General features: G+C 37.6%; 1 protein-coding gene across 1 annotated transcript in view; it reads right to left on the bottom strand.

Moving 5' to 3' along the window:
- The window catches only part of LOC126144361 (transmembrane protein 181), a 233,961-nt gene that overhangs the window by 43,528 nt on the left and 168,736 nt on the right, over positions 1 to 21,697 (bottom strand). Inside the window, exons 6-9 of the mRNA XM_049915486.1 lie at positions 18,182 to 18,335; positions 17,891 to 17,971; positions 7,984 to 8,083; positions 988 to 1,115 (exon numbers count right to left, since the gene is read on the bottom strand). Of these exons, the coding sequence (XP_049771443.1) occupies positions 988 to 1,115; positions 7,984 to 8,083; positions 17,891 to 17,971; positions 18,182 to 18,335 (463 nt within the window). The remainder of the gene's footprint in view (positions 1 to 987; positions 1,116 to 7,983; positions 8,084 to 17,890; positions 17,972 to 18,181; positions 18,336 to 21,697) is intronic.

Here is a 21,697-nt window from a genome sequence, read left to right on the forward strand (position 1 = left end):
TCCCTCTTTAATGGACCACAAATGGTACCTTTATCTTACATGATTGAGAGGCAAGCAATTTCGGTTATGCTATTTAAAATAATAAAAAGAATGGAGACATTAAGCTCAAATAGACATCAGTGCATGTCACACTACAGGAAGCTAGTAGTGGAAAGTTCAGGTTAATCATTATGGATGCACTGCATTCTAATCCAAACCATTCATGTGAAGATGCATCTAAGACTTTCAAGCATGAATGATGTGCTGATGTAAAAATGCTCCACATTCTAGAACAGTAATGGCGAACACATGTCTACCTTCTACATCATGGTTCTGCCAAATTGCAGTGTGCTGTATGATTTGGAAACTTACTAAAAAAATTTCTTAGGTGTGAAAACTAGGTGATCATCTCATACAGTATGTGCATCTGAACAGTGATTAAAAATGAGAATAGTGTCTCAAGATATAATTTTATTTAAAATCACATATTAATTTTTCTGTGCACTTCTCAACCATTTTAGGTGTCAAATGTAAATGAAGTGTACTAAATTTGTTCAAAGGCTTGCAGAAAAGAAGAACACAACTGACAGAGACAAAAATGTAGAGCTATGGCAGTTTCTTGACGTATAAATAGATTAAATGGCAAACAGCAACAACAATTTTAAGATTTCATTTTGCTGGATAATGTAGAAACAATGCTGGTTTCCCCTTTATTCTTACAGCAGCTCAAAATCATTGAAATGTGTGAATGTTATATATTTTCCAGAACTATGAAAGTATTTATACTGTAAAAAAAATTGTTAGACAGCTAGAGACAGAGAAAAAGATAGATAGATAGATACACACACACACACACACACACACACACACACACACAAACACACACACACAGAGAGAGAGAGAGAGAGAGAGAGAGAGAGAGAGAGAGAGAGGGATAAGAGATAAGATAACAGAGGCTTATTGTAAGTAGTGGATAACATTTAACAATTTTAAGAATAATGATACAACCTGCCTGAGGCCATGGTACATACACAGCCAGAAAAGCAGCAATGCACACAGGAAACTAGCCTGTAGAACAGCATCCAGCATTCCTGGTAACCAGGAATTGACTAAGAATGTCATAGGAAAAATGGGATCTGAAAAAATAAAAATGAATACTTTCAGACATTTAAATATGAACTCTACACTATTACAACAAAATAGTAAGCTATTTAGGATAATAACTGGACAGAAATTGATAACATAATAAAAATAAATAAAAAACAACAATGTTTGCAAAGTATCAATACAATAAAAAAATTTTGTAAACTGCATTTGAGAATAATTTACTACACCAACAGGTTTCTACTGTGTTAGTAAATTTCTCTCCTTCCATTTGTGCCCCAGTTTATTTCTATATCTATAAATTTCCTTCCATCACCCATAGCCTCTCTTCCCACATCTTTATTTCACAGGTGAAATGTTACCTGAAACTGTTTTTCCAATTTTCTGTCTATTACAGCAGATATTATATTAATAGTAAAAAGAAATTATCAGGTAATCAGTTGGTAATTTTTATGTAGAACACGGACAAGTGTTTTAACAACTAAAATAATGGCAACAGGAAAAATAAACCTCTAGAGGAAATTGAAATGCACGTAGTTTAAATTTCACAATTTAGTGTTTAAGTACCTAATTTAGTTTATAATTAACTTAACAACAGTAATTATTTTACATCTACTGTTAGATACTGGCATTTGACAGAGTTATTCACTTACTTATGATATCCATTCTTATGGACATAAATATATCTTGCCTGCTTCCTGATGTCATTTACCTATTTTTCATATGGTTATCATCTAGACATGGCTGGGCATGTGAGCTGCCCATGGGCACTGTGGGCATGTGTATTGCTTTTATGCAACATCTCGTCACTTAAGGCTTTGTATATCAATTACTAGGTTGTAAAAGAGATTCCCCCCCCCACACACACACAGTGTAACCCCACACAGCGAGCATAATTCGTTCCAGAATCTAAACAAAGTGCAAGACACCTATTAAGCAAATCAATTTATCCTGTATAAAGCAATGTAAAATGCAAAATGTGTTCCGTGCAGAAAGAGTACTAGAAGTTTTATCTTATTCATGCCATTTATTCAAGAAAATTATATATACAGTATTATGTACTTTATTATTGACAGTACATAACAAATGTTTCTGACAATGCTTCAACACTTGACAAAAATGCAAAACAGCATTATCGCCAAATACATTTGTAGGAAGGATAGCCACTGCTTTATTGGGGTGATGTTTTTCTTTGTACAATGCAACTGATAGCCATGCTTTCAGCATTTCTCTTGTTGCACAACAAGACTGCTGCTTTGCTATTATTGCTGCCTTCTCCTCCTCATGTGAATAACTCCTCTCCACAACTTTCTGCTGTGAAACACACTGCAACTCCATAAGTTCTTCAGTGGTCATTTCTTGACTGTGATCTCCCACAAGCTCATCGCTATCATTGTTATCGAATTCTAGTCTCATACTCTTGGCCAAAGACACTCGTTGACTACAGGCTCCACAGGTGCAGACTCAAATGACTCAGAGTCACATTCAACAATGCACGCCGACCAAAGCTTCTTCCAAGTTCTCTTGGTAACCCCTTCCCAACCCTTTCTGATCTTCTTGGTGCAGCCAACAGTGTTGAAGTGACATTTCCAAAACTCTCTGAGAGTGAGATTGATAGCTTCAGTCACCTCAAAGCAATGCTCAAACAACACTTTAGTGTATACCTTCTTAAAGTTTGAAATAATCTGCTAGTCCATAGGCTTGAGTAATGGAGTGGTGTTGGAAGGCACAATTGGATCTCAATGAATTGAAATTCTTCAAGGAGGCAGACTTGTAGGCCTGGAGAATGGGCAGGAGCATTGTCCGTAACGAACAAGATGTGGAGTGGCTGATTCATCCAAGCAAATATTTTTTCACTGATTGATCATTGATCAAATTACAAAAAATTACCAAGCCTTGTTGTTGGATCTCTAAATCACATTTAACCTGCTCTTCTGGTCTCTGCACTTCTTGAAGGCTCATGGAGTTTCTGAATGGTAAACAAGCAGCAGTTTGGTTTTCAAATTGCCGCTTGCATTGGCACAAAATAGCAGTGCGAGATGGTCTTTCATTGGCTTGTGTCCGGGCAATGCATTCTCCTCTGCTGTTATATACAGGTATGCTTTGGCATCTTCTTCCAGAATAGACCCATCTCATCATGATCAAAAACCTGTTGCGGCAGATAACCCTTAAAATCTACAAGCATCTTGGAGTTGCTGATAAAGTTCCCTGCTGCCTTTGTGTTAAAGCTGGCTGCCTCACTGTGCCTCACAATGCTGTGGATGCTGGTTTTTCTCTTGAACTTCCCACAGCTTCCCTTAAATACCTCTTTGGCCTCTGATGATCCTAGTGTATTCTTAATGAGGTTGGCGAAAATAATTCTCATCTTCTCACAAGTGATGTTCTCGTTAATAGTGTCGCCTTGCAATTGCTTTTCATTTATCCATATAAGGGGCAACCTTTCGGCATCATCCAGAATATGAAACCATTGTTTTGATATTCTTGTCACTCCCTTTGAAGCATGTATCTCCTTAATCTTGCCCTTGTTCTTGAGGACAGTGCAAATAGTTGAAGGTCGATTGTATGTGTGTGCTAAATCAGTAAAGCTCACACCATGTTTGTGTTTTTCTTTTTTTTTCCCTTATGGTCATCATCTTATGACTTTATCATTGGGAACATTTCTATGAAGGTCATTAAAATTTGAACATAAAAAAACCGTGTGAACACAAGTTTAGAAAAATGTTTGATCACAAGCTGCGCTAAGATGGTAGCAGAAAGTGTGTTAAACCCAGACTGCAGTATGAACTAAAGATATTGTTCATATGCTATTGCTGACGATGACAGGTGTTCATATTCTTGAATGTTTCCCCCACCATGCACAAACGGCTGGTAGTGTCACACTAAATCGTCATCACTCATTATGCAAAACTTTGCTCATTACGTGAGTAATTTTTTTAACATTTGTTTTGCTCATTATGCGGACTGTGTGTTCTGGGAGGCACTCGTTAAGCAAGGTTCCACTGTATTTCACAGTGAATGAAATTTTACTTTTGATTTTTTTTCCCTCTGCAACCACCTCATAGTTCAATGTTCCACTTTCTATTGAGCATGAATGTATTCTGCACTACACTAGCACACAACAGAAAATTAGTTGACTGTCTGCACTCTGACAGAGTGACAGAGAAGGAAATAAAGGGTAACCTTTTCACTGTGTAATGCTCTAATGAACACTGCAGTGCCACAAATCACTTCAAAAACTGACAGCAATTATGACTAGTATGAAACGTTCCAAATTGTTGTTCAGTTCAGGTGAGAAAGGGGCAAGGGGGAAGAGAATGAAATACTGCTCGCGTTAACAGCACAGATGTAAAGTAATAAGCAAAGAACACATCATTTTTAATTAAACCTCTATTAACTTAATACATGCAATATTAATGAGAGATATTGCATTTTGAGCTGGCTTACTACTTAATGAAAAGAAAGCAACATCTCCTTGTATCACTCTACTTTTGCCTTTAAATGTTTTATCACTTGCATCTTGATGTTTGAAGTGTTACTGTTCATCAAGTGCATTGCTCCCACCTGGTAAACGCCAGTAAGACAACTCATAAGATTTGATTTCGTTAATTTCAACAACTGTGGAAACTGAAACTTCCTGGCAGATTAAAACTGTGTGCCAGACCGAGACTCGAACTCGGGACCTTTGCGATTCGCGGGCAACTGCTCTACCAACTGAGCTACCCAAGCACAACTCACGCCCCGTCCTCACAGCTTTACTTCTGCCAGTACCTTGGCTCCTACCTTCCAAACATTACAGAAGCTCTCCTGCAAACCTTGTAGAACTAGCACTCCTGAAAGAAAGGATATTGCGGAGACATGGCTTAGCAACAGCCTGGGGGATGTTTCCAGAATGAGATTTTCACTCTGCAGCGGAGCGTGCGCTGATATGAAACTTCCTGGCAGATTAAAACTGTGTGCCGGACCGAGACTCGAACTTGGGACCTTTGCCTTTCGCGGGCAAGTGCTCTACCAACTGAGCTACCCAAGCACGACTCACGCCCCATCCTCACAGCTTTACTTCTGCCAGTACCTCGTCTCCTACCTTCCAAACTTTACAGAAGCTCTCCTGCGAACCTTGCAGTACTAGCACTCCTGAAAGAAAGAATGTTGCGGAGACATGGCTTAGCCACAGCCTGGGGGATGTTTCCTGTCGTGCTTGGGTAGCTCAGTTGGTAGAGCACTTGCTCGCAAAAGGCAAAGGTCGCGAGTTCGAGTCTCAGTCTGGCACACAGTTTTAATCTGCCAGGAAGTTTCATATCAGCACACACTCCGCTGCAGAATGAAAATCTCATTCTGGGAACTGTGGAAACTGTTCTCGGAGAAAGTTCGTGTAAAATATTTCAATATTTCCTGCAGTAAGTGACCCGTCCATGAGCACACGATTACACTGAAAATCAATGAACTTCAATTGAATTCAGGAGTCACACTTTCAACATCCATTGTAAAAGGATGTTGCAAAAAATCACTGAAATCAAGTTCAAACTGGTTTGAGTCACTAAAATTACAATCAAGTTTTTGTAACAAATTCATCAAAATGTTCACTCAATGTCTGTTTTTCGAGATTAATTTCATTTACAATTAGTGCAACTTTTGAAAAGTGCACAAATGATCTTTCTGAAAGTTGTTTTAACCACAATGGCAATTTTCTTTTAAAACTCAAAGCCAATGTCAAAAACATCAGTAATTAGTTTATTAGTACCATGCAAAGTTGTACCCGCAACATTCAGTTGCTTTGTATCCTATGTATCCTATATCTTTACGCAAGTTGAGAAAAAATATTCTAAAACTATACCTCGGCACAACCATTGTACTCATATGGCACATCACTATAATCACACCCCAGCTTGCCAGGAAAGAGATAAACCATGTGGTCTCAATTTTATTAAATGTTTCACAACAATGTACATGACACCACATATTTTGGCACATTTTGCCAGCCAATTAATGCAAACGTTTTGAGATTTGGTTGCAAAGTGATACTGCAAGCTGACAATACGAGTGAAAGAAAGTGGGTCCTTAACCAAAGCAGCATAATTAAATGCATGTTTAAGTCTGAAAGTGAGAGATAATTCAGCATGAGAGAATGCCTTAGATAAGTATTTCCTGCTGGATACCCACTTAATTCTTATCAAAGCAATGACAGCAGACTTTCAACCAATCATTACACGAGCTTCATTTATTGCAATCACTGAAGTTTTTCTCATCATTGCTCATATTTGTAGATAATGTTTCCTAAGCAAGAAAATATGTTGTCAACCAATGATGTAATGTGCTTTGACACTAAATCAATAAATGAAAGAGGAACTGTTTTGAAAACTGTAAGTGTCATGGACACAAGATTATTGTGGCAGCAACAAAGCAGTCCTAAACAAACTCTCCATTGCTGGCACTGTACCTCTTCCACGCCAATAAAATAGGAATTCAGAACTAACACTGAGGGCCAGTTTGCATTTCCAAAGAATATGCTTCTCCGACTTTGGCTTGAAGCACAGGGATTTACCCAATTTTTGTTTTGAGGACCTCACCTAAATCTCAGCCATTTTCTTCTCACCAATTTTGTACTACTATGAATACCAAGAGACTTCGACACTGACAACTCTAATAACATGAAGAAAATAGGCCTGTATTGCCATGCACGTATCATTACCAAACAAGCGATGTTGGCAGAGAAAAGATAGACTGCCACTTACAGTGAAAATGACATGTTAAGTTGCAGACAGGCACGCTTACAATACACTTACACATTAGATTTCGGCTACAGCCTTTGTCAAAAAAAGAAAGACAAACACACAAACATTTATTCACACATACATGACTGTCATCTTCAGCAGCCCAGACGAGAACAGCATTCTGGTCTGAGCTGCTGGAGATGACAACCATGTGCATGAGATGTGCCTGCTTGTATGAATGAATGTGTACGTGTTTCTCTTTCTTTTTCTTATAAAGGCTCTCGCCGAAAGCTAATGTGTAAGTGTCATTTAATTGTGCCTGTCTGCAACTTAAAGTGTCATCTTTACAGTCAGTGGCAACCCATCTTTTCCTTACATTGCTGATATTCCAAACTGGAGTTTCCATTATTTGAGGTTAGCAGAGAAGTGGAGGAGGAGGAGCTGCTTGCTGACAATGACCAATCCCTGCAGGCAAGCAGTGTGGATATTCACAAGCACCCACACGTGCATAGCACATTTGCCTATCTGTGGTCTGGAATCTTTCTTGTCTTGAGGAAGCCAGCAAAGAATTTTCTTAGTCACTTTGACTGCATGTCCTCATTCTCTCAATTTTATGGCACTGACCTTTTGAATTATACCTAATATACGACTCAAATTTATAATAGTGTACACAGCTAAATTCCTTATCTCACTGTCGCAACTTAGAATTTGTAGTATGCACTTATAGACTCCATTTCAGTCACAATGGGAATGTGGCACCAATCTTCCAGACAAATTTAAAGGCCATTTTATTCTCATCTATTTCTTACGTTTTACATCTGATCACTGTTTTTGTTTCTTTACATCAGGAGATATACAGTGCTGGTGAGAATTACTGAACCATTAGTTGTAAACGTCACTACTGCTTTTTTCTTCTTCATATATTTTCTTTTTTCATTGTGAAAGGATTGTTATGAAATTCTGAAAGCTACAGATTCAAGAGCACTGTTTAATTTAGGAGACTGATAGCCTCACTGCTGCTGTTTTTATACTGGTGCCTGGTAAATATACACACCTCTTCTGTTCTCAAATATTGTTATGTTCATTTCTTGCTTCAGTTTTGAATTATACTCAGAGCATAATCTAACTTACATATTTACATCACTCTGAAAAATCATGATGAATTCAAGTCATAAAAAGAATTATGCCTTACCATTATAAAACAACAGAAGGGGCAGAAGAATTGACATCCATTTCTGTTCTATCGACCAATCAAAGACTGGGAATGCTCGAAGAGAATGAGCAAACCAACACTGCAACATAAAAAATTAAACTTTACAATACATACTAGAATTTATAAAATGCAACAAACATATGTACTACTAACAATTTTCTTGTAGTGGCCATTTTTTGCAGCAGCAATATAATTTGTATCAATCAAAATGTCTCTGCATGCTGAAAATGAATGTTTAGTTGCCCAGATTATTTTGCCTTTATTAACAAGGCATCACCAGTGCATGTCCTGGAATGTTAAATTATCTTTTTTGTACTGATGTTGATTTTCGATTATTATGTAAATTTTTTAAAATCTGAAATCAATGTCTGTAAAACATAATGTAAAATTTCAGGACATCCATTCATGATGCTATGTGATGTCTGGGTGATTAAATACATTCATTCACAGCATGATAAAGATGTGCTTAATGATGCAAAAAATTACTATTGTTTGTACAAAGTGAAAGAATCCAATGATTTTTAAAATGGTAAGATGTAACTCACGAGGAAGAGCACAGGAATGAATGATTCCTTTAACTTAATTGCACCCCCCAGAATCCTGCAATTAGCCTTTACAAATACCCCCTTAACCATACGGTAAGAGAACTTCAAAATCCATTAAATAACTTAAGGTATGGTTGCAGAGACACAAAATATGACAAAAATACGTACATCTGTACTGTGAAAACCATTGTGGCAGAAGGTACTTGTAGGCATATTAGGGCTTTGTGTTACATTCACATATGGGAAAATTACTGTTAAAATGCCTCTGAATGTTCTGTAATTAATCTAATATTGTCCTCATAATCCCTATGGTAGTGATCTATATGGGGTTGTAGGATACTCTTAGAGTCATTACAGTTCTTGAAACTTTGTAAGTAGACTTTCTGAGGATAGTTTGCATCTGTCTTCAAGTGCCTGACACTTCAGTTTCTTCCAAATCCTTGAGACACTCCTCTATGGGTCAAACAAACTTGTAAACATTTGTGCTGTCCTGCTCTGTGTAAGTCTGATATCGTCTGTTAGTTCTATTTGGTACGGGCACCACATACTTGAGCATTATTCTGTGATTGTCTGTGTGGTGTCACCGCCAGACACCACACTTGCTAGGTGGTAGCTTTAAATCGGCCGCGGTCCATTAGTACATGTCGGACCCGCGTGTCGCCACTGTCAGTAATTGCAGACCGAGCGCCACCACACGGCAGGTCTAGAGAGACGTACTAGGACTCGTCCCAGTTGTACGGACGACTTTGCTAGCGACTACACTGACGATGCCTTTCTCTCATTTGCCGAGAGATAGTTAGAATAGCCTTCAGCTAAGTCCATGGCTACGACCTAGCAAGGCGCCATTAACCATTTCTAGAGAGACTCTCACTTGTATCATCAAGAATGCTGTATACAAACGATGGATTAAAGTTAAGTATTCCAGCAGCTACGTACTTTTCTTTATAGCATTCATTACGTATCCTGTTTCAGACCTAACGCCAGCCGGCGTGTGTAAACGCGTGCCTTTCGGTTACCCGTCACTGTGGTCTGGCTGTCTTGTCAGTCCACTACAGTCTGCAATCTCCTCTGTAGCCATTTCCATAGTAATCCACCAATAAACTGAAGTCCGTCATCCATTTTACCTACCACTGATGCTATGTGATGGTTCCATTTCACAAACACAATGTGTTACACCCACATATTTGTATGAATTGATTCATTCCAACTGTGACTCATTGATACTGCAGCCATGTAGTACACAATTTTACATTTTTCAACATTTAAAGCAAGTTGTCAATCTTTGCACCATTCAAACACTGATTTGGATCTGACTGAATATTTGTACAGCTTTTTTCAGACAGTACTTCAATACAAGTAATTGCATCATCAGCAAAAAGTCTGAGGCTACTGTTAATATTGCCAGCAAAGTTATTAATATACAACACGAATAGCAAGGGTTCCAACAAAATTCCCTGTAGGACACCCAAACTTACTCCTATGTCTGGCAATGGCACTCCACCCAAGTTAACTTGATGCATCCTCCCTACCAAAAAATCCTCAACCCAATCACGAATTTCGCCTGCTACCTCAATATGATTGTAATTTTGATAATAAGCATAGACGTGGAACTGAGTCAAGTGGTTTTGGAAACAGAGAAATACTGCAGTTACGTAACTACCTTGATCCATCAATGGCTTTTAGGATTCATGTGAGAAAAGTGCGAGTTGTGTTTCACTTGATTGATGTTTTTGATACCTATGCTGGTTGACTTGGAGGGAGTCATTCTGTTTGAGACAATGCATTACATTTGAGCTCAGAAAATGTTCTACGATCCTACAACAAATGGATGTCAAAGAGTTTGGATGGCTGATTACAGATCACTTCTGCTATCCTTTTTGTGGATGAGTGGGACCTGTGCTTCCTTCCAACTAATGAGCACTCCCCCGCCCCAAGAGAAGATTAAAGTTAAAAGAGAGGCTAACTCAGCTGTAAATTCAGTATGGGATTGATAGGAATTCCATCTCTTTCTAGAGCTTTGTTCAGTTTTCACTTTTCCTTAACACCACTGACACTAACGCCTGTATCACTCATCTTTGCAGTGGTATGAGAATTAAAATGGGGCAATACCCCTGGATTTTCATTTCTAAAGGAATGTTTGAAACTGAGTTAAGCTTTCCTGCTTTTGCTCTGTTACCCTCAATTTGTTCCTGTCTCATCCATGACTGACTGGACCATTAACAACCTTCACTTATGACCAGAATTTCTTTTGGATTTGAGAGATCTGTCAATAACATACTGCTACAGTAGTTGTACAAGGCTTCGTGCATTGTCCTCTTGATAGCCAAATGCGTTTCATTCAGCATCTCTCTTTCTACAGACCTATGCTTTGTTTTACACCTATTATGCAGTAGTCTCTGTCTCTGTCTCTTTAGAAGTTTCTTTACAGCAACTGTATACTATGGAGGGTCCCTCCCATCATGATTTGTAGATGATATGTACTGGGTTATGTGCCTCAACTGGAGTGTGTTCTGCATATTTTTTACACTGTTATATATTCTACTGGCATGCTGATCTCTGATTATTTTGTTAGTGATAGTGTATAACATTTATATGTTTTAAAGCATCTGTCATCTGTTAGGTCTTTTATGTCTAAGTAGTGTACGACTGCTAATCCTTGTCTTTGTCATTAAGTACATGTTACTACTCAACTATCATGATCAGTTTTTGATTGTTGTTTATTCTGAAGATAAGTCACATCTGTTATTAAGTTTGTTTACATGCAATTGCAGTCACGAAGACGGTCTGCAACTGTGGAGTGGTTATGTGAAAATGAGGATTTAAATGTCCTGTATGTTTTGTTCCAAATTCAAGGTACTTATAGGCCTTGTATGTTACATTTGTAGCACATTGGGTCTCGGTCAACATGTCTTTATAACATGTTGGTTATATTGTATGCAACAGATATGTTAAAATTAATCTGCTTACATGCATACCACTGAAAGAGGTCTCTGGGATGTGGGTAGAAATCAAGGCTATACATTTTGTTTAAGTAAAATGTAATTAAATGACTTTAATACTGTGGAATATTGAAATGCTAATATTAATTATACTACAAATTAACAAACATATTTTAAAAGTTTCTGTGAAGACAATCTTTAATAGAGTAAAAGACATTGCCCACAAGAACGTCTGTAACACACCGAATTTCCTGAAATAAGTCATTTTCTTGAGCATGACAGTTCTTTATTTGAAATAAATACTTTCCTTTCATTTCATCTATGATTAGCTAATTTTGCCTCCTAGGAGATTATCACTCAATTACACACACAAATTATGACCTTTTCTCATAATATGAGACACCATTACATATTGTTCTTTCTAGACTTCTGTGAGGATCATGATGTGCTGTAAGTATATAAAGTAAGTTTTGTGTAGTTTAACAAGATAATTCTCAAGAAGGCAAAATAAGCTAATTACAAATGAAGTGAATTTGATTGTTTATTTCAAATGAGAAAACAGCTTCACTGCATGAAAACTACTTCTTTTAATAAACTGAATGTTGCTGAACTCTACCACATCATGAATAACACATTTAGTATGCTCTGGCAGATTGCTGAGTGTGTTCACATGTCTGAATCTTTCATATACCAATGTCAAGCTCCTAGAGTCTTTGGGGAGGTTGTATTTGGTCCTAATACTACAGCAATACTCTGACCTGTGCTACACCATTTTATGCAAATCCAGAGATACATGATTCATCTGTTAGAGTGCCACACATCTCTATTCCCTCACTCTGCCCACACAGTGTTTGGCTTACAACAGGTTTGGACATACTTTGCGTGGAATCATTTTATCTGTGGAGCTGGATAGGTAGATTTTAACTATGTCATCCAAACAAAGCAGAGCTGATTTGTTTGCTTCAAACAAGAAAAGAGAATCATTATCTTTTGAAAGAAAACTTAATATAACCAAAGAGTTTAATGCAAAAATTAAAATTTGTGAAATGGCAAAGAAGTTTGATGTGCAAGAATCAACAGTCAGAACAATTATAAACGTAAAGAAAGCAGTTCTCAAAGCTATGAAAAATGCTCAATTTCTGAATTCAAGTATCATTAGTAAACATCATAGTGTCATTGCTCAGATGGAAACCATGTTAAAATTATGATGTGATAATCAATTAAGAGTGACAAACTGTCCTGTTGATTAGAATGCTGTATGCTCTCATGCTAAACTGAGTTTTGAGAGACTGAAAGGATTGGCTGGGGAGGCAGCCAAAGATGAGATGTTTAAAGCTAGGAATGGATGGTTTAGCCCAGTCAAAAGTCATTATAATTGGCATAGCATTGGAGAAAGTGAAGAGGTGCCAAGCGCTGATAAAGAGACTGCAGTACTGTATCCAGAGAAACTCAAGGCTATGATAGAAGAAGGTGGCCATACCAGCCAAACCATATACAGTGTAGATGAAACTGGTCTGTTTTCGAAGCAGATGCATAAAAGAAGAGAAAACCTTTCTGGGTTATAAAGTCACCAAAGATCGATTGACAGTGCCGGTTGGTGTGAATGCAGTTGGTGATTGTACATTAAAACCTCTCTTAATTTATTTCTCAGATAGTCCAACAGCTTTCAAAAATACATCTGAAGCTGAGCTGCTTGCAGTTTGGAAGTCAAAAGCTTTAGCTAAAGCTTGAGTGACAATTTCCCTTTTTGAGGACTGGTTTGGTCATCACTACATACCTGAAGTCGAACATTACTGCGAGTTAAAACAAATCCCATTTGCAGTGATGCTATTACTCAACTAAACACCAGGTCATCCTTCTGTTAACAATAATTAATTTGGACCCATGTGTGAAATTTGTATTCTTGTTACCAAAAACAACCAGCTTCCTGGAACTGATGGACCAAGGAGTCATTGAAACAGTTAAAGCATAGAACAAGAGATGACCATTTGCTCATCTACATGAAGCTATGAGACAGAACAACAAGTTCTCTGATAAAAATTTTGGAAGCAATTCAATGTTTAACATGCCATGAGAATTAATGAACAGTCGTGGAATGAAATTCCACAGAAAACTTTAAATGGTGTCTGGAAAAACTGTGTACATTTTTTTCACCACTGAAACCCTGGGGGAATCAGCACCAGATCCTAACAAATCGATAATGCGACTGAAGAAGTGCTTGATCTTGCCAGACAGTTAAATTTAGAGTTGACGGTGGTGACACTCAAACACTGATGGATTCATATAATCACGAGCTAAAAATTGAGCTTATAGAACTGCACGAGCTAGAGCAAAACAATGAACAAACGAAGTTCAAGCAAAGGATCAAACTACAGTTGCAAATTTGACACGAGGCCTCATTTCAACTGAAAAAAGTTTATAAATATTGGAAAAAAAAGACTCCAACAAAATGCACATTTCTGCTCAAAAGTGGAGAATAAAAAATTAGTTAGCATGCTCCGAGGAAAGTTTTTGTGAGAAGAACAAAAAATTGATTCATCAGATGACACTGTTAGTTTTTATGAAGCTTTCTACATCACAATAACTTTACATTGTTGCACTGTATAACACCTTGTGTAATATAATTTGCTGTATTGTTGAACATTTTATTAAAAATTTTTCTTCTAAATTACATTGTTTTCTTTAAGTCTCTGGTCCCAGCTGAACATAATTTGTATGTATTTATATGCAAAATTGAATCATGACTCACATGAATTTGACTTTCAAGGTTATTGTTCTGTCCCACCTATCGCATAAGTCCAGGGTATTGTTGTATACTGTATTTATCCAAGTATAAGATGACTTGAATGTAACATCTTATTTATTTTTTAACATATTCTGTCTAATCAAAATTACAAAATTTTACTGATGTAAGGTATCTCTCAAAAAAGTTAACATTACACCTATTCTAAACTTACAAAAAGGAATTTTTTACATTAATTTTTGTCTTCAGCACCTGCTCTTTCTTTCTTTTTACTTAGCCTGTCATTTGTGGTATCACTATTTTTAATCATCACTTTAACAGGTCAGATGTGAAACTTACATCTTCATTGTCACAAGTATCTGGCTATCTCCTCTGAATATGTTTTGATTTCTAAGGTTGTGGTTACAATGACACCTGAGAACACAGTTGTTTCTTTCGAACACACAGTGGATTTAACTTCTGTACTGTCATGAGAATGCTACACTGTCTCTTTCTTCTGATCATACTGTCAATTTGCCACTCTCTAATTGGTTGTGTAGAACCAGCAGCTGCAAATCCCCTATTGTTGCCATCACACGTCATGGTGAGCGTCGACAACTTTGCTGCAAGTGATACATAAATACCGTATGCTACTGGCCCAGTCTAGACAATCTAGATTTTTAGCATTTCTGCTATTGTCATATATTTGTCCAATATCAAAGTCAATTATTGGATTCTGAGTACAAATGATTCAGGAAAACTGCAGTTTAAAGCAGTAGATGTTCATAAAAAGCCAAAGTATGCAGTATAGATTCTATCATGGTTTGCAGCATGACGAAATCTGCTGCCCACTTGCCACTCCCCTCATCAAAGTTCCGCTTCCAGTACTTACATACTGTTGTGCTTGAGCAATAGTGAAACACAGGCTGTAATATCTTCTCTGTGCAGGTCATATGTAACAACATAACTAATACATCAATAAAAGACAGCAATCACGATTCAGTCCAATTCTTGAACTTTTGATCGTACCATGATCTAGTAACAAGTGTTGGTACCATAACCACAATGGGGTCTTTCTGCTGTAATTTATTCTTGGGATAACAAATGCTGTCAGTTTATTGTGGTTTATTTCATTTGTTCCACAATTCTGGATTAATTTTCTTTCTTGTTTCATCTTTGTATCACCATCTTATTCTAATGCTAATTAAAAGCTGATGACATTTTTCACTAAAATTCTAATACATGAACAGCAACTAAATTTCTCATTTAAACCCACTTGGTAAATCATTACAATTTCTCATAACCAAATAGAAAACTGACTTGGTTTCAGAATCAAGTCATGGTTCTTGAAAAATAAGATGAATGTCATCTTTACTTAAAAAGCCACATAAATGTGTGTATACAGCAGCCATAAATGTACAAGAATTTTTATTGCAAACCCGTTCAGACACAACAAAAGTGTGTAAATTGATAGAATTTAACACTATTTCCTATTGTGTTTCCCAAAATCATCAATTTTTATGCAGAGCATTAGACTGTTGAAGTAGCTAGTTCAAGTTTCTAGGGTATCCCTTGCACTACTGGCGCAAGTCAAATGTCAAGTGATAGTTCTCGGAAGATCGATACTGCATTGAACACTTTGGTGCATTGGGAAACTCAAGCCTATTCAAATGAAAACAATGTCCAATAAATGTGAGCTCTAAATTGCATACCTGAGGAGCTATGACCATTCGTTCATCTTCGCTAATGTGAAACACATCACCTCTACTGAACAAGTGTTCACAGCTGTTAAGGTGCACTCTTTAGAGCCCACGTTTATTGGACATTTTTTCTCGTTTTTGTCCACACTACCACCAATGAAAGTTACCAACCCTACATTCTTCGCAACACAAGAACCGGTACATGTATTAAAACTGTCAGAGGTATCAGAACGGTTTTTGTTTATAACTTTCGACTCGTTCATTTCCTGTACAGGGATCCTTACTTCAAATTAATACATTTATCGTTCTCCATCTTCCTAGAAAGTCTGTAACATCATCATGGAATCACCCCGTGTATATGTACATTTACAGACACCTGCACCTATAACTTTGACGTTCTGTACTCTCGTTGGATGACATTTCCGGACATGGGTTCCCATTCAAAATACAATATACTCACTCCCCTCTACAAGTCCTAGAAGCCTGTAAAGGGAATTTCCGACCACCCTGTACATATTATGTCTCAGGCCACATATTTGGGAGAACAACTGTTCAAAAATCCCCATCTGACCATCCAGATTTAGGTTTTTTGTGGTTTCACTAAATCACTTATGAAAAATGCTGGGATGGTTTCTGTGAAAAGGATATGGCCAATTTACTTCCCAACTTTCCTTAGTCCAAACTTGTGCTCCTCTCTATTAATCTCATTATTAACAGTACGTTAAACTCTAATCATCCTTTTTTCTGTACTACATTCTGGTGTTTGTTGAGCCACAAGTTTGCTTTTTCTTTTTCTCTATAATTCTAGTGCGGTCTCAGCTCTCTGAGACTGCTGATGTGTGTGCAAGTTGCGTTTATGTGAGTGTGTGTGTGCGTGTATGTATGTGTGTCTACTGCTGACAAAGGCCTTAATGGCCGAAAGCTTTAATTGTGTGAATCTTTTTATTGTGCCTATCGCGACTCAGCATCTCCACTATATGGTGAGTGGCAACTTTCCTTCTCTGGTATTGTTCTATAATTCTGGCTGTCCAGTGACTGACCTTCCCAGTTTGTCATGTGAAAATAGAGTAACTGCCTGCAGTATGAAAAGGTTTGAGATGCATTTGAAATAGTTGCATACAAGTGGCTGCTCCTTTGCTTAAATTCCCCCAATTTTCATTTCAAGCCAATATTGCTGTATTATTTGCTTAACATGTGAAGTAATTTTCACACTGCTTTTAACTTTCATATGGTCAGTACTCTATAATAAATCTAAAAACAAAGATGATGTAACTTACCAAACGAAAGTGTTGGGATGTTGATAGACACACAAACAAACACAAACACAAAATTCAAGCTTTCGCAACACACGGTTGCTTCATCAGAAAAGAGGGAAGGAGAGGGGAAGACGAAAGGATGTGGGTTTTAAGGGAGAGGGTAAGGAGTCATTCCAATCCCGGGAGTGGAAAGACTTACCTTAGGGGGAAAAAAGGACAGGTATACACTCGCACACACACACACACACACACACACACACACACACACACACACACACACACATATCCATCGGCACATATACAGACACAAATAATGTATACACATTTTACTGTTTCAGAAAGGTTGAGCTTAAGTCTTTTAAATTAATGGGATAGGCTCACAAAGATACTTGACATAGCTTGATAATGTATTCACTTGTGTGTCTTGGCATCCACATCCAGCAATATGCATCTATCGAGATGGGTAACAATGTCTGCTTAACACATCATCAAACTGAATTGCAATCTACAGTGACATTTATAAACAAAAAGCTATTATGAACTGAACTAGTTATATCACTATTCTTCATATTACTTATTGCAGCACTAGAAGCTTTATGCTTTGTACACTGTTACCTTGCAGATTAATATTATATAACAGAGCATGAATAACAGAGTTAATAAAATATAATTTTAAATACAAATGATTACTATGTTTACAGGATTATAAATGGAATGCACTTACTGTGACAGCAAATGTAATAAGTAAGAAAATAAAACGGAACCAGATTTCAATCTGAGTGAAGGCAGGATTGTAGCTCTTGAACTGCAAAGAAAAGAAATAGTAACTTAAGTGCTTGCTTCTCTCTCATAAACAATATATTTCTTTAAAAAAAGACTGTGATACATCAGATTTATGGAAAAAAGTACTAATAACAAACACGAAATATAATGAATATGAAATAGATTAGAAGTTGAAAAACCAGTGAAATTATTATCTAGCTCTAAAATTCATCGAAACAAACATATTTCTTACGTAGAATGTTACATCACGGATTGTGTACCGCTGATGAAAACTTTCAAGGCCATAGAAATGGATGGTGAGGATGTAATGTGTATAATCAAGAAATCCAAGATGCAGGACAATGAATTCTTCACAGTCCTGCCGTTTACATTTCAGATGGCGTGTTCTGAAAGAAAAAGGTGATGTTAAAATACACAGTATTAATGTTCCACAATAACAGTTATTTAATAGTTCATTATGAACCGGCTTTCGACTTCTAAGGCCATCATCACATAACTTAACCTGTTGTATGTGATTGTAATCTTTTAGTATTGACAAGCTGTCAAAGGAAAATGCAATTGGAAAGCAAAGTTATGAGAGGCTGGAGATAGCAGTTACTGATTCTTATCAGGACAATTCAGAAGTAATTGAGCCATGTTTCTGTAATAGTGGTGGTGATATTGTCAACAAGACAAAGCACAGAAGTATTGTATCTGCCTGGTAGTCTATTTGTCTGCACACCAGGCAGGCCACGTGGGCAGTCGCCCTGCCAGCCAGACGTGTGTAAACAGCTCTCATCAACACTGAAAATTTTCTGTGTATGGGCTGGTCTGTTTACCATGGACTTACATTTTGCCTCCACAGTATCTGGTCATGCCAACCTCATCTACAGGCAGTGTACCTGTTGCAGCAGTCAGCAGGGCACTCTTTTGCTACACCAGGTCACGTGCCCTCACAGTGTCACATGGATATCCATCTGCATCTGACTATTTAGGACACCGCCGGACCATGCTAAGTGAGTTTATGGCAGCACCAGCCCAATAAAGTCCCAGATCTTCATGCCGCTGCCTACTGCAACTCTGGGGTCTCTCATGTTGGCACATTATAGAGAACATCATATGAGAGACATTTCTGTTGTATGTAGTTGTGTTGGTATTCATCTAAGGACATTATAATTAAGTTTTGTTTAGTTAATAAATAGTTATTCTTTCAAACTGTCTTCGATCACTCCTCAGCATGAGGATGCTTAAAGAAAATTGACGTTGATGAGCTGGGGATAGTGCGGACAAATGTTGATATAAATACTGACAAGTAATGAACTGATTTCTGATGTAGTGCGAAGGAATATTGCTGATATACACTAACTGGGAGTTGATCAGCAAATTGTTGCTGTAAATAATGGTATTTTTGCTGATGTTGAAACAGACTGTGGGCATTTATTAAATGAAATGGCTAACAAAGGTGACAATTGTGTTAATAATGGTTGTAAAATGTATGTGTTTAGTAATAAAATATCTAATGTTCAATGTAAATGAGCAAAAGACAATTTGCAAGGTAGATGGTAATGGTGAATGCATTTGCATTTACTGGATGTCAGACATTCAGAGATTTCACTGTATTGTGCACTGGTCTGGCAAACTGTTTGAAAGGTAAATGTGGGTTTTCACTCAATGCTGCAAAAACAAATGAGGTGGCAAGGGGTCAATTTAACCGTGAATTCACCAGTATGTAGGAGGTTCGCTACTCTTTAGCACACTATTTGGCACATAATGCTTTCCCAAGCTGTGTGATTTCACTCTTCTTTTCTGGAATCACTCAATCCCCTGACTATCCTATACATAGATGGTAAAGAGAAAGGTTGATTATCTTCTGCTGTCTGTATTCCAGTAATCAGATTTTCTGTGTGCTTATAATTAGAAGTTTTGTATGTCAGTTCATACTGATAAAAGATAAGAGAATGGAAGCAAAAGATTTGTCAGCAGAAATTTTGGAAAAAGAGTCTTATTTTGTTGTTAAGTATATTAATGAGGAAATTTTGGCAACTATCACATCTCTTTCAGCAAAAATTGATGTAAAAATGTAATGTGATTTAAGCCAAAATATGAGAAAATGTGAAATTTTTAAGAAAGCTTGTAGAAACTATGATATTGCAGTGCCTGTATTGTTCAGAAGTATGATACAATGTTCCTACGGACAAGTATGTATGCATGCATGTCCGAAGGAGCATTTTGCATTGTACTTCTGAACAACACAAGCACTGCAGTATCATATTTATCCACAGACATTGGGCAAGCAAATTTCAATTAACATGTCTCACCTGTACAGGAATATACATAACGAATGTACGTGTGCAGGTTAATGGCACATGGTTGACAACATACGGAAGTTCAGGTCTGACCGTGGGGCATTGTCAGATAGCCTAACAATAATGTGACCACTCATGTTAAGTGGGAAATCTGTCCTAACCTGGTCCAGCACAAATTTTCATTGTTGTCATTCCATTATACAGCTTATGTTTGTCCATATTTGCAACTGTGGATACATTTTATGTATTTCATAATGACTGTAGTCACTGCAGTGCCTGTTCCTTTGGACATGCAAGTCTGAAGGAACACTGCATTGTAATTCTGAACAACGCAGGCACTGTAATAGTGTATTTATCCATTGATACCAGGCAAGTGACTTTCAATTAAAATGTCTCCCTGTACAGGAATATACATAATGAATGTATGACTGCAGGTTAATGACATATTGTTGACGACATATGGAAACATGGGTCTGGCCATGTGTCACACTCCGATAGCCTAATGGTAAGGCAACCACTTGTGATAAGTGGGAAAGCTGGGTTCTACATCTACATCTACATCTACATCTATACTCCGCGAGCCACCTTACGGTGTGTGGCGGAGGGTACTTATTGTACCACTATCTGATCCCCCCTTCCCTGTTCCATTCACGAATTGTGCGTGGGAAGAACGACTGCTTGTAAGTCTCTGTATTTGCTCTAATTTCTCGGATCTTTTCGTTGTGATCATTACGCGAGATATATGTGGGCGGTAGTAATATGTTGCCCATCTCTTCCCGGAATGTGCTCTCTCGTAATTTCGATAATAAACCTCTCCGTATTGCGTAACGCCTTTCTTGAAGTGTCCGCCACTGGAGCTTGTTCAGCATCTCCGTAACGCTCTCGCGCTGACTAAATGTCCCCATGACGAATTGCGCTGCTTTTCGCTGGATCATGTCTATCTCTTCTATTAATCCAACCTGGTAAGGGTCCCATACTGATGAGCAATACTCAAGAATCGGACGAACAAGCGTTTTGTAGGCTACTTCTTTCGTCGATGAGTCACATTTTCTTAGAATTCTTCCTATGAATCTCAACCTGGCGCCTGCTTTTCCCACTATTTGTTTTATGTGATCATTCCACTTCAGATCGCTCCGGATAGTAACTCCTAAGTATTTTACGGTCGTTACCGCTTCCAATGATTTACCACCTATGGCATAATCATACTGGAATGGATTTCTGCCCCTATGTATGCGCATTATATTACATTTATCTACGTTTAGGGAAAGCTGCCAGCTGTCGCACCATGCATTAATCCTCTGCAGGTCTTCCTGGAGTACGTACGAGTCTTCTGATGTTGCTACTTTCTTGTAGACAACCGTGTCATCTGCAAATAGCCTCACGGAGCTACCGATGTTGTCAACTAAGTCATTTATGTATATTGTAAACAATAAAGGTCCTATCACGCTTCCTTGCGGTACTCC

Source organism: Schistocerca cancellata, chromosome 2, assembly GCF_023864275.1.
Source record: "Schistocerca cancellata isolate TAMUIC-IGC-003103 chromosome 2, iqSchCanc2.1, whole genome shotgun sequence".
In the NCBI taxonomy this organism is placed as follows: Eukaryota; Metazoa; Arthropoda; class Insecta; order Orthoptera; family Acrididae; genus Schistocerca; species Schistocerca cancellata.